The sequence below is a fragment of the Chiloscyllium plagiosum genome, chromosome 39 (assembly GCF_004010195.1).
Source record: "Chiloscyllium plagiosum isolate BGI_BamShark_2017 chromosome 39, ASM401019v2, whole genome shotgun sequence".
Classification (NCBI taxonomy): Eukaryota; Metazoa; Chordata; class Chondrichthyes; order Orectolobiformes; family Hemiscylliidae; genus Chiloscyllium; species Chiloscyllium plagiosum.
In genome coordinates, this window is record NC_057748.1 from 21,378,586 (window position 1) to 21,390,914 (window position 12,329).

Here is a 12,329-nt window from a genome sequence, read left to right on the forward strand (position 1 = left end):
GGGACACTCACCATGGGGGGCACACACTCACCAGGGCCCACACCCATGGGGAGGGCCGTCAGAGGGGTTAGGCAGGATCGGTACCTTGGCTATGGCTGTCAAACGATTCCCAGTCATATTTCTCCAGGGTCTGAGCGTGCTCTGGCAGTAGTTTCTGTGGTGGGGGCTGTGCAGAAGGGACAGAGACTGAGTGAAACTGCCCAGAGCAATGCCTGACGGTGTCTGGGCAACAAACACTTTGTAACAAGGAGCAGGAGGAGGCCACTCAGCCCCTCAGGCCTGCTACACCACCAACAGGATCATGGCTGATTGGACTGTCATCCCCCTCCCCCACTTAGCCGTGGTGACCTTTCACCCCTGTCGCTTGACAAGAATTTATTATTTTTGCCTTAAAAAGATTAGAGGGCTTTGTTTCCACCTGCTTTTTATCCGGAGAGTTCCAAAGACACACTATCGTCTGACAGAAAAAAAATCTCCTCACCTCTGTCATAAACGGATGGCCTGTTGTATTTAAACAGAGGGGCCCTTACAAGAGGAAACATTCACAAACAATCACAGAAACATAAGAACCAGGAGCAGGGGTAGGCCATTCGGCCCTTCGAGCCCACTCTGCCATTCAATCTGACCCATGGCTGCTCATCCACCTCAGTTCCCTGTTCCCACTTTCTCCCCCATAGCCTTTAATCCCTTTAGCCCTCAGAACTATATCCAGCTCCTTCTCAAAAACATTCAATGTTTTGGCCTCAACCGGTTTCTGTGGTAGAGAATTCCACAGGCTCCCCACTCTCTGGGTGAAGAAATCTCTCCTCACCTCAGTCCTAAATGACCGCCATCTTACCCCTAGACAGTGAACCCTGATTCTGGACTCCCTGGTCATCAGGAACATCTTTCCAGTCTAGTCCTGTCAGAATTTACAGCTTTCTGAAATGCGCCCTCAGTGACATTATGGCAGAGCCCTAGGGAGTGTTGCTGAACAAAGAGACCTTGGAGTGCAGGTTCATAGCTCCTTGAAAGTAGAGTCGCAGATCGATAGGATAGTGAAGAAGGCATTTGGTATGCTTTCCTTTATTGGTCAGGTATTGAGTATAGGGGTTAGGAGATCACGTTGTGACTGTACAGGACATTGGTTAGGCCACTTTTGGACTACTGCTTTCAATTCCAGTCTCCTTGCTAGAGGAAAGATGTTGTGAAACTTGAAAGGGTTCAGAAAAGATTTACAAGGGTGTTGCCAGGGTTGGAGGGTTTCAGCTATAGGGAATTGCTGAATAGGCTGGGCCGGCTTTACCTGCAGCATCGGAGGCTGAGGGGTGACCTTATAGAAGTTTATGAAATCATGAGGGGCATAGATAGAGTAAATAGACAAGGTTCGTACTCATCAGGGTAGGGGGTGTCCAAAACTAGAGGACGTAGGTTTAAAGTGAGAGAGGAACCTCAGGGGCAACTTTTTCAGGCAGAGGGTGGTGTGTGTGGGGAATGAGCTGCCAGAGGAAGTGGTGGAGGCTGGTACAATTACAGCATTTAAAAGGCATCTGGATGGGTATATGAATAGGAAGGGTTTAGAGGGATATGGACCAAACAGTGATAAATGGGGCAAGATTGATTCAGGATATCTGGTCGGCGTGGACACGTTGGATGGAGAATTCTGTGCTGTACATCATCTATGGCCCTAATTGGTCCAGTCTCTCTTCATACGTCAGACCTGCCAACCCAGGAATCAGTCTGGTAAACATTTGTTGCACATTGCCAGCACATCCTGTGTCAGATAAGGGGACCAAAAGTGCACCCAATAATCCTGGTGTGGCCTGTACAATTGCGGAAAGAGCTCCCTGCTCCTGGACTCAAATCCTCCCTCTGTGAAGGCCAACACACCTTGTTCTTCATTGCCTGCTGCATCCACATGCTTACCTTCATAGGGGAGGACAAAGGGTCACTGGACTCCAACCGCTAACTCTGCTTTCTCTCCACAGAAGCTGTCAGACTTGCTGAGTTTCGTCAGCAACTTCTGCTTTTGTTTTCAGATCTTCAGCGTCTGCAGCCCTGTGTTTTATTTGGTTGGGGAAGCAGCCCATGTGACATCAAGGCCTGGGGTGTGGGGGTTGGGGGAAAGGACATGGAAGAAGGTGTTCAGGCCCTAAAGTTATTGATCTCGTTATTGAGACCGGAAGGCCGGAGGGGCCCCGAGGTGCTGTCCTTCCAGCTTGCTTCACCGGAGCACTGCAGCAAGCCCAAGACAGAGACGTTGGCTGAGGAGCAGGGTGGGCTGTGGAAGGGGCAGGAAACAGGAAGCTCAGGGTTGTTCTTACAGAGGGGAGGACAGGACCTCACTCCGGCCGTGATCTCTCCTGTGTAAAGCTTTGACCCATCGCGTCTATACCAGTCACAATGAACTACTCTAACCCCATTTTCCAGCACTTGGCCCATCGCCTTGGCATCTGAAAGGTAAGGAGGGGTTCTGCCTCTAGCACCTTCACTGGCAATGAGTTTCTGATTCCACCGTTCTCTGGTGGAAAGGCTCCTTCCTACCTATGCTAGGTTCTTTCTCTTGAGATTCTTACACACTTGATGCAACTGCAATACTTCAGCCAAAGTTTATTAAGCAAATACAAGCTTTTGGAGGAACTCTTAACACTCTTTGCCATGCTTGCGGAGCTGGGTCAAGAGATCTCTCTGAACAAAGGAACAGTCCTTCCTTTATACAGGATTTTTACATCACAGTCAGTGATGGCTACAAGACAACCCACCAGCCGCTCCCTCACAGTCACATGCCACTCAAGACGCAATGCAGTGATCATCTCCAGAAACAATGTAATGTGAATCATCCCTTAACGGCAAGATCTGGTGTAAATCTTTTTTTTAAACTACAGGGTGTGGTCAGAATTCCAACTGCAATGTTCTTATTGATTCTGAATAGGAGATGATGACAATGTAATGCAAGACAGAGACATACCACCCTACCCGCCCCCCCAATTTCTTGGAGGTCAGCAGAGCAAATTAACCCCTTAACATCTCACCTACCCCAAACTCGGCTCCTCACGAGTTCAAACATCTCTGTTATGCCCCCCCTTCATCATCTCCTCTACTCTGAGCAACAGTCACATGCCACTCAAGACACAATGCAGTGATCATCTCCAGAAACAATGTAACGTGAATCATCCCTTAACGGCAAGATCTGGTGTAAATCTTTTTTTTTTAAACTACTGGGTGTGGTCAGAATTCCAACTGCAATGTTCTTATTGATTCTGAATTGGAGATGATGACAATGTAATGCAAGACAGAGACATACCACCCTACCCCCCCCAATTTCTTGGAGGTCAGCAGAGCAAATTAACCCCTTAACATCTCACCTACCCCAATCTCGGCTCCTCACGAGTTCAAACATCTCTGTTATGCCTCCCCTTCATCATCTCCTCTACTCTGAGCACAACAATCCCAGTCTGTCCAATCTCTCTTCCTAACTCAAACTCCCCGGCACTGACAACATCCTGGTGAAGCTCGGCGTGGTTTTCTCACCCCTGGAGATCCCGTGGGATTATGCGGTGTGCCCTTCAGTTGTATAACCCTCGCTGACCTTTCAGAGCAGTGAGGTGGACATTTTAGGAGTCCGAGCCTTTGAGTTAAGGGCAAAGTGAGGACTGTAGATGCTGGAGAGTCAGAGTCGAAAAGTGTGGCGCTGGAAAAGCACAGCAGGTCAGACAACATCCGAGCAGGAGAGTCGACGTTTCGGGCATAAGTCCTTCATCACATTCCTGTTTAGATTAGATTAGATTCTCTACAATGTGGAAACAGGCCCTTCGGCCCAACAAGTCCACCCTGACCCTCCGAAGAGTAACCCACCCAGATCCATTTGCCACTGACTAACGCACCTAACACTATGGGCAATGTAGCACGGCCAATTCACCTGACCTGCACATCTTTGGACTGTGGGAGGAAACCGGAGCACCCGGAGGAAACCCACGCAGACACGGGGAGAACGTGCAAACTCCACACAGTCAGTCGCCTGAGGCGGGAATCGAACCCAGGTCCCTGGTGCTGTGAGGCTGCAGTGCTAACCACTGAGCCACCGTGCCACCCCTTTCAAATTTCACCATGGTAGGATTTGAACCCAGGTCCTCAGCACATTACCTAGATCAGCAATCTAGTGACAACACCAGCTCCTAATTGAAGGGCTTATACCTGAAATGTCGACTCTCCTGCTCTTCAGATGCTGTCTGACCTGCTGTGCTTTTCCAGGGTCACACTTTTCGCTGGAGGAATGGTTTAGTGAAGGCCCTTCATAGTGGTCCCACCGCAGTTTACTACAAACCTGAGAGGGCAGTGCACTCCGAGATATTCAGAACTCTGAAAGCATCAGCGTCTCTCTCTCTGCGAGTGGAAAAGGCTAAACTTGAAGACTGAAAAGAAGGAGTTCTAATATGAGAAATGACCAGGTCCAACTGATCAGCTGTTGAACCAGAAATCGACCATCACTCTACAGACAGTATCGTTATCATCATCATTAAAAGAAAAACTAAGCGGCTGTGGGAGACAGCTCTGCACTCCTGTAGTGTGAACTTTCGATCCACAGAATGTGTTTTTCTCTGTCTATATTTTACCGTCGATAAGATTTGTGTCAAGCTCTCAGTTTTTGTCTCATTTGAGGCTTCAAAGGGGTATAGCTTAAGTTATATGATGATAAACAAGTGAGGTTTTCTTTGCCACTTATTACACTGAAAGTTTGTTCACAATAAATAAAGTTATTTTTCTACCAGCAATGAAACCTGGTGTGCACAGCAGTCATACAAATCAGAGAGACGTACAGCACAGAAACAGACCCTTCAGTCCAACCCGTCCATGCCGACCAGCTATCCTAATCTAGTCCCATTTGCCAGCACTTGGCTCATATCCCTCTAAACCCTTCCTGTTCAGATACCCACCCAGATGCCTTTTAAATGCTGTCATTGTACCCCGTTAAAAATCACACAACATCAGGTTATTGTCCAACGGGTTTATTTGGAAGCGCTAGGTGCTGTGTGATTTTTAACTTGTACAGCCCAGTCCAACACCGGCATCTCCAAATCATGCAATTGTACCAGCCTCTGCCACTTCCTCGGCAGCTCATTCCATACGCACACCACCCTCTACATGAACGAGTTGCCCCTTTGGTCCCTTTCAAATCTTTCCTCTCTCACCCTAAACCTATGCCCCTCTAGTCAGTCGGGCAAACTGATCATCTCAGCGGTTTGATTGGGGAGCTGTATTTCTCAGGTTCCTTGTGAGTAGGGCTTGATGAGTAAACACAGTCTGCCCAGTTGAGTCCTGACAGTGTGTTGGAGACGGTACACTGATTTCGTAGATGGCATGAGAATTTTGGCCTGTGTGGGGACAGAGATTGAATTTCTTTTAGTGTAACTTCACCCACACTTTTATCCCCAAGAGGACCTAGGGATGGTGGTGGGGGGGGGGGGCGCAGGTATACCACAGAATACCATAGAACCCTAACAGCATGAAACAGGCCAACTCCCCAAAGAGTATCCCACCCAGACCCATTCCCCTATTACTCTATATTTGCCCCTGACTAATGTGCCTAACCTACACATCCCTGAACACTATGGGCAATTTAGCATGGCCAATTCACCGAACCCACACAGCTCTGGACTGTGAGAGAAAACCAGAGGAGATTTGCTTGGATGTTGCCCGGTATGGAGGAAAGGTCTTATGAGGAAAGGCTGAGGGACTTGAGGCTGTTCTCGTTAGAGAGAAGAAGGTCAAGAGGTGACTTAACTGAGACATACAAGATAATCAGAGGGTTATACAGGGCAGACAGTGAGAGTCTTTTTCCTCGGATGATGATGGCTAGCATGAGGGGACAGCTTTACATTGAGGGGTGACAGATATAGGGCAAAGGTCAGAGGTCGTTTCTTTACTCAGGAGAGGAGTAGGGGCGTGGAATGCACTGACTGCAACAGTAGTAGGCTCGCCAACTTTAAGGGCATTTAAATGGTCATTGGATATGGATGAAAATGGAATAGTGTAGGATAGACAGGCTTCGGATTGGTTCCACAGGTCAGTGCAACATCGAGGGCCGAAGGGCCTGTACTGTGCTGTAATGTTCTACAAACCGCAGCACCCGAAGGAAACCCATGCAGCCACTGAAAGAATGTGTAAACTCCACCGAGCCCGAGACGGGAATCGAACCTGGGTCCCTGGCGCTGTGAGGCAGCCGTGCTATTTACTGAGCCACCGAGCCGCAGTGGAAGGATTTTAACAGCTCATTGCACCCTGTGCCCAGGGTAACCTGTGAGGGTACCAACAACGACAACAACAACCAGGGAGTGATGGTCACTGGGAGGGATGGATATTGTCGCAGGAAAATACTCAGGAATGAAAAGGCTGGGGACGGGGAGGAACGGGTAACCAGGAAAGCTCCCACATTTTTGAGGGGGCCGGCACAATCCTCGGTCAATCCAGACGATGGGAAAGGGAATGGGATATGTTAACCTGGGCAAGACGCAGGAAGAGAGCTGTCAGCGTGGGAGACTGGAATGTGTCTGAGCAGGGAAGAGAGTCAGAGTGTGAGTGGGGGAGGGGACTGCAGGGCAAGGACCCTCACCTGGAGCAGCATCAGCAGGAGGACTCGGGAGACCTCACACCGAGCGATAACGTCCATAAACGCACCTTCGGGGAAAAGAAAAAAGCAAAACCGATCAAATCCTCTGTGATTTATCGGGGTGGGCCCCAAAAGGGGCAGCGCACGCGCTGCAATAAAGCACAGAAACGAACTCGATCTCTGCAGGAGGGAAGAACACTCCTTCCTTCTCAGATGCCGGTAACGGAGGGGTAGCTGAACACAGCCAGGTTACAATGGCACAGCCCGAGGGCAGGAAGGTGGACGAGACTGATCTCTACACAACAGCTGTGGCATGAGGTATCCACACACAGGGCAGAGGTCAGAGAGAGGTACACACAGACTTACACACACAAAAACAGGACCCTTTGATAAAAGGAGAACTTCCCTCTGTGTACACACCCTTATTTCTTTATTTGATTTCCAATAATGGCGACTGCCAATGTATAGACGTCACGCTGTAATACCATCTTCTACCAGCAGAGGCGTTGTACAATGAATTAACAATAAAGCTGCCCCGTGTTAAACGGAGAATTTAGATCAGGAAAAATACAGATGGAGATGGACAACTAACTTATCCGCGTTGAGGTGTAAACCTCTCGAGATGATAAAGCTGATCTCAGTGACAGTGACCACTGATCTGTCATCGATTGTTGTAAAAACCCATCTGGTTCACTAACGTCCTTTTGGGGTGGAAATCTGCCGTCCTTCCCTGGTCTAGCCTACACTCCAGACCAATAGCAATGTGCTTGGCCCTTAACGGCCCTCTGAAATGGCTGAGCAAAACCTATCACTTCAGGGGCAATTAGGGACAAGCAACAATTTGGTGACTGTGCCAGCAACACCCACATCCTGTGAGAGGACGAAGAAAATAAAGGCGTGGCAGTTGGAGGAGGCCATTCAGCCCACTTCGCCATTCTGGATCATGGCAGCTCAGCTGTCTCTCCACCCCTTCTACCCCACTCTCCTGCCATATCCCTCAATGTCATTAAGTCTCTCAAAATCCACTGTTTATTCGCTGCCTATTCAACTGCCCTTTGAGAAGGCAGCAGGGAACCGCCACTGGGTGGCTCAGTGGTTAGCACCACTGCCTCACAGAGCCAGGGACACAAGTTCGATTCCAGCCTCAGGCAACTGCCTGTGTGGAGTTTGCACATTCTTCTCGTGTCTGCGTGGGTTTCCTCCTGGCGCTCCAATTCCATCCCCCTCCCCTCCAGAATCCAAAAATATGCAGATTAGGATGGATTGGCCATGCTAAATTGCCCCTAGTTTTGGAGGGATGTGCAGGTTGGGTGGGTTGGCCATGGGGAATGCTGGGATACAGGGATAGGGTAGCAGGGTGAGCCTGGATGCTCTTCACAAGGTCAGAGTAAGACCCGACGGGCTGAATGGCCTGCTTCCACACTGCAGGGATTCAATGATTTGGAAGACAGGGGGAGTGGTAATGCTCGGCCAATACGTGGGGCTGAAAGTCGATCCCATTGCTGTGGGTCTGGAGTCACGTGTAGCCAGATCGGTTAAGAAAGGCAGATTTCCTTTCTTAAAAGGACATTAGTGAACTGGATGGGGTTTTCTAGGAGAAAGTGAGGACAGCAGATGCTGGAGATCAGAGTTGAAGAGTGTGGTGCTGGGAAAGCGCAGCCGGTCAGGCAGCATCCGAGGAGCAGGAGAGTCGATGTTTCGGGCAGAGCTTATGTTTGAAACGTTGTTTCGCCTGCTCCTCGACGCTTGCCTGACCGGCTGCGCTTTTCCAGCACCACACCTTTTGACTCTGAATGGGGTTTACTGACAATCTCGAATATCTCATGGTCATTATAACTGAGACTAACCCTTCATGACAAGGTTGAATGTCTAACGTTGAACTGAAAAGGTCTCCAGAGTGCAGCAACGCCCCCCCCCCCCCCCCACTCATCAACCACCCCAGCCCGGAATTACCTCTCTCTCACTCACCTACAGGGGTACAGGTACCCAGCACCTGTAATCCTTTCTCCTGAGCCAGGAGCTGCATTTCTGTGAAAACAGCCAGAGCTCCATCGTAATCGCCTGCAAGACATCAGAGAGAAGACAGCTGAAAGCACAGCCGTTCACACAAACCCGTGGCAGGATGGGAAGAGGGAGCCCGCAGGGACTGAGCTGCTGGAACCTCGGTACTCGGTACTCACGGGTAATTATTTTGCAGGTCGCCACTTTTCCGAGGGACAGGAGACACTCAATGGGAACCTGGGACTGCAGCTCAGCGGCCCGCTGAAAATGCACGGAGGCTTCGGCTGGCTTATTCATCTCCTTCGGAGGAAGAAAACAAGAAGTTAAAAAAAAAATTATACGCAACGTTCTGGTTGGTGAGGAACAGGCAGGGTATGTCCAGCTGCACTGTCAAAACCGGAGGGGAGCAGGGCTGAGGGAGCGCCGCACTGTGGGAGGGTCAGGGCTGAGGGAGCGCCGCACTGTGGGAGGGTCAGGGCTGAGGGAGCGCCGCACTGTCGGAGGGTCAGGGCTGAGGGAGCGCCGCACTGTCGGAGGGTTAGGGCTGAGGGAGCACCGCACTGTCGGAGGGTCAGGGCTGAGGGAGTGCCGCACTGTCGGAGGGTCAGGGCTGAGGGAGTGCCACATTGTTGGAGGGTCAGGGCTGAGGGAGCGATGCACTGTCAGAGGGTCAGTGCTGAGGGAGTGGGCACTATCGGAGTGTCAGGGCTGAGGGAGCGTCGCACTGTCGGAGGGTCAGTGCTGAGGGTGTGCTGCACTGTCGGAGGGTCAGTGCTGAGGGAGTGCCACATTGTTGGAGGGTCAGGGCTGAGGGAGCGATGCACTGTCAGAGGGTCAAGGCTGAGGGAGCGGGCACTATCGGAGGGTCAAGGCTGAGGGAGCACCGCACTGTTGGAGGATCTGGGCTGAGGTAGCACCGCACTGTCGGAGGGTCAGGGCTGAGGGAGTGCCGCACTGTCGGAGGGTCAGGGCTGAGGGAGCGCCGCACTGTCGGAGGGTCAGGGCTGAGGTAGCGCCGCACTGTCGGATGGTCAGGGCTGAGGGAGCGGTGCACTGTCGGAGGGTCAGGGCTGAGGGAGCGCCGCACTGTCGGAAGGTCGGTGCTGAGGGAGTGCCGCACTGTCGGAGGGTCAGGGCTGAGGGAGTGCTGCACTGTCGGAGGGTCAATGCTGAGGGAGTGCCGCACTGTCGGAGGGTCAGGGCTGAGGGAGTGCTGCACTGTCGGAAGGTCAGGGCTGAGGGAGCGCCGCACTGTGGAAGGGTCAGGGCTGAGGGAGCGCCACACTGTCGGAGGGTCAGGGCTGAGGGAGCGCTGCACTGTCGGAGGGTCAGTGCTGAGGGTGTGCTGCACTGTCGGAGGGTCAGTGCTGAGGGAGTGCCACACTGTTGGAGGGTCAGGGCTGAGGGAGCGCTGCACTGTCAGAGGGTCAGGGCTGAGGGAGCGGGCACTGTCGGAGGGTCAAGGCTGAGGGAGTGCTGCACTGTCGGAAGGTCGGCTGAGGGAGCGCCGCACTGTCGGAGGATCAGGGCTGAGGGAGCGCCGCACTGTCGGAGGGTCAGGGCTGAGGGAGTGCTGCACTGTCGGAAGGTCGGGCTGAGGGAGCGCCGCACTGTCGGAGGGTCAGGGCTGAGGGAGTGCCGCACTGTCGGAGGGTCTGGTCGCCGGTCCATGCTGAGGGATGGATGCTGTCTTTACCTTCAGCGCATTTCCGAGCTCTAAGCACAGACTTGCTGCCATGACTGGCTGGTTCAACTCAATGTAGACCTGCAGGGAGAGAGTGGGACGGGAGATTACCCATGGTGCATTTCCCCGACCCCAGCAGCTCGGTGGTCAGACCTTTTCCGTTTATAAGCTGATTTGACGGCATTCCAACTTTTGGTGTCCCTGAATGCGGAGGTAATTTCCACTCTATCCCTTCTGTCTGAAGGCACTGATGCTGACTGGGAGTGTACTGACACCTGGAAACCGTCAGAGTGTGGGCGGGGGTGGGGGGGGGGAACCATGTGGAGCAGCAGCAGTGGGTCTGGGAGTGGGGTAACAAACCTTGACAGGATCCGTCCCTCATCAGTGGCATCGTGCTCTGTTCCACATTTACCTAAAGCCCAACCTATTCTGAGGGGGGGGGTCAGAAACAAACTGAAAATGCCTCTCGTTTGATTTAATCTTGATTTGATTTATTATTGTCACATGTACCGAGATACAGCACCAAGTATTGTTTTGAGTGCTAACCAGGCAAGTCAGGCCTTGCACAAGTACATTAGGGTATTCGAACAGAAGGCGGAACATAGTGTTACAGGTACAGGGAAGGTGCATCAACTCTAATATAGGAGAGATCCATTCACGAGTCTGCTAATGGCGCCGAAGAAGCTGTTCTTAAATCTATCGGTACGTGTCTTGTATCTTCTGCCCAATGGAAGAGAGTGGGAGAGAGTATAACTGGGGTGGGAGGGCTCTTTGACGATGTTGGTTGCTCTCTGAAGGCAGCAGCAAGTGTAGATGGCGTCAGTGGATGCAAGGCTGGTTTTCGTAAAGGACTGGGCTGCGTTCACAACTCTCTACAATTCCTTGGCGTTGGCCTGAACACTGCAGTCGGTGGCTGCTTCTCGGACTGAGGCAGCGTCTCCCTTTTGACCTTTCTCTGGGTGACAGGGTGGTGTCTGGAGCGAGGGGTCGGGGGGTGAGGCTCGCCTGTGACCAGCCAGGGGGTGAGGAGGGGGGAGAGTGGGCGTTAGTCAGGGAAAGAACTCGCAGATTGAAACCTTCCCAACGTGGTTAACGCCATTAATCAGAGTCAGCCGCCATTCCCAGAGCTCTCGACTCACTTGACGTTAACCCCCCCGGGTCCCTGTCATGTGGACTCGGAGACCCCCATTTCAAAGGGGAGCCGGGACCGCTCCCTCTGGTTAATATTTATTGCTCAACCAATACCCCCACCGTGACACAGGCCCTCTGCCGCGGTCACTTCGCCAAGCCCTGCCTGTGGGATCCTGCTGTGCCCAGCTGACTGCCGTGAGGCCCCCAGGTTCTAACAGTGTGAACATTTAAAACAAAAAGGCACGCCACGGCTGCCGGGGGATGGGCCAGGCGCTGTCCAAATGCAGACCTTTATGGCAAAGCTGTAGCAGTTGGTGGAGGCCTGTAGGTGCTCCTCGAAGCCTGGGCACTGGAGTCTCTGTGTCTCCTTCTCGGCCTGCAGGAAGAGTCGGGCGGCATCAGTCAGAGCCAGGGCCTCCCCGGCCGCATTGAACAGTGTCTGCTCGCACCTGAGGACACGGGGCAGAGAGACGCCAACAGTCAGCATGGCCCTGCCATTCCTGCCCCCAACTCCCCCCTCCTGCTCCCACTTGGAGATCTCCCCAAGCCAAGCTGCAGAGACATGGCAGAGCTCAGCGCTGGTCTGGGGAGCATCCATTACCTGGACACCGCCCCCTCTCAGTGACCCTCGGGGGGGGAAGGAGGTGAAATCCTTTCGGTCAAGGGCATTCCATCCAGCCCACTGAGGGGGGGGGGAAAACAGTTAATGTCCAGGGAGACACAAAACCCTCCTTAGCTGGAGGGAGAGACCACCCCCAGGCAGTGTGTAGCAGGAAGGGAGCGGTCTGTACAGCCAAGCCCCTGACAGGCACCCACACAGGCCCAATCCAGAGAGACTGGCAGACCCACACTGTCTCCCCCCTCCCCCCTGCCCCCATACCCCCACTGTCTCTCCCCCTCTGTACTCCCACTGCCCCCCCCCTCTGT

The 12,329-nt window shown here is 52.6% G+C and overlaps 1 protein-coding gene across 1 annotated transcript in view; it reads right to left on the reverse strand.

Moving 5' to 3' along the window:
* Positions 1 to 12,329, reverse strand: part of f8a (coagulation factor VIII associated) — a 29,887-nt gene that overhangs the window by 2,300 nt on the left and 15,258 nt on the right. The window contains exons 4-9 of the mRNA XM_043679321.1: positions 11,692 to 11,851; positions 10,284 to 10,352; positions 8,767 to 8,887; positions 8,555 to 8,647; positions 6,590 to 6,654; positions 85 to 166 (exon numbers count right to left, since the gene is read on the reverse strand). Coding sequence (XP_043535256.1) covers positions 85 to 166; positions 6,590 to 6,654; positions 8,555 to 8,647; positions 8,767 to 8,887; positions 10,284 to 10,352; positions 11,692 to 11,851 — 590 coding nt within the window. The remainder of the gene's footprint in view (positions 1 to 84; positions 167 to 6,589; positions 6,655 to 8,554; positions 8,648 to 8,766; positions 8,888 to 10,283; positions 10,353 to 11,691; positions 11,852 to 12,329) is intronic.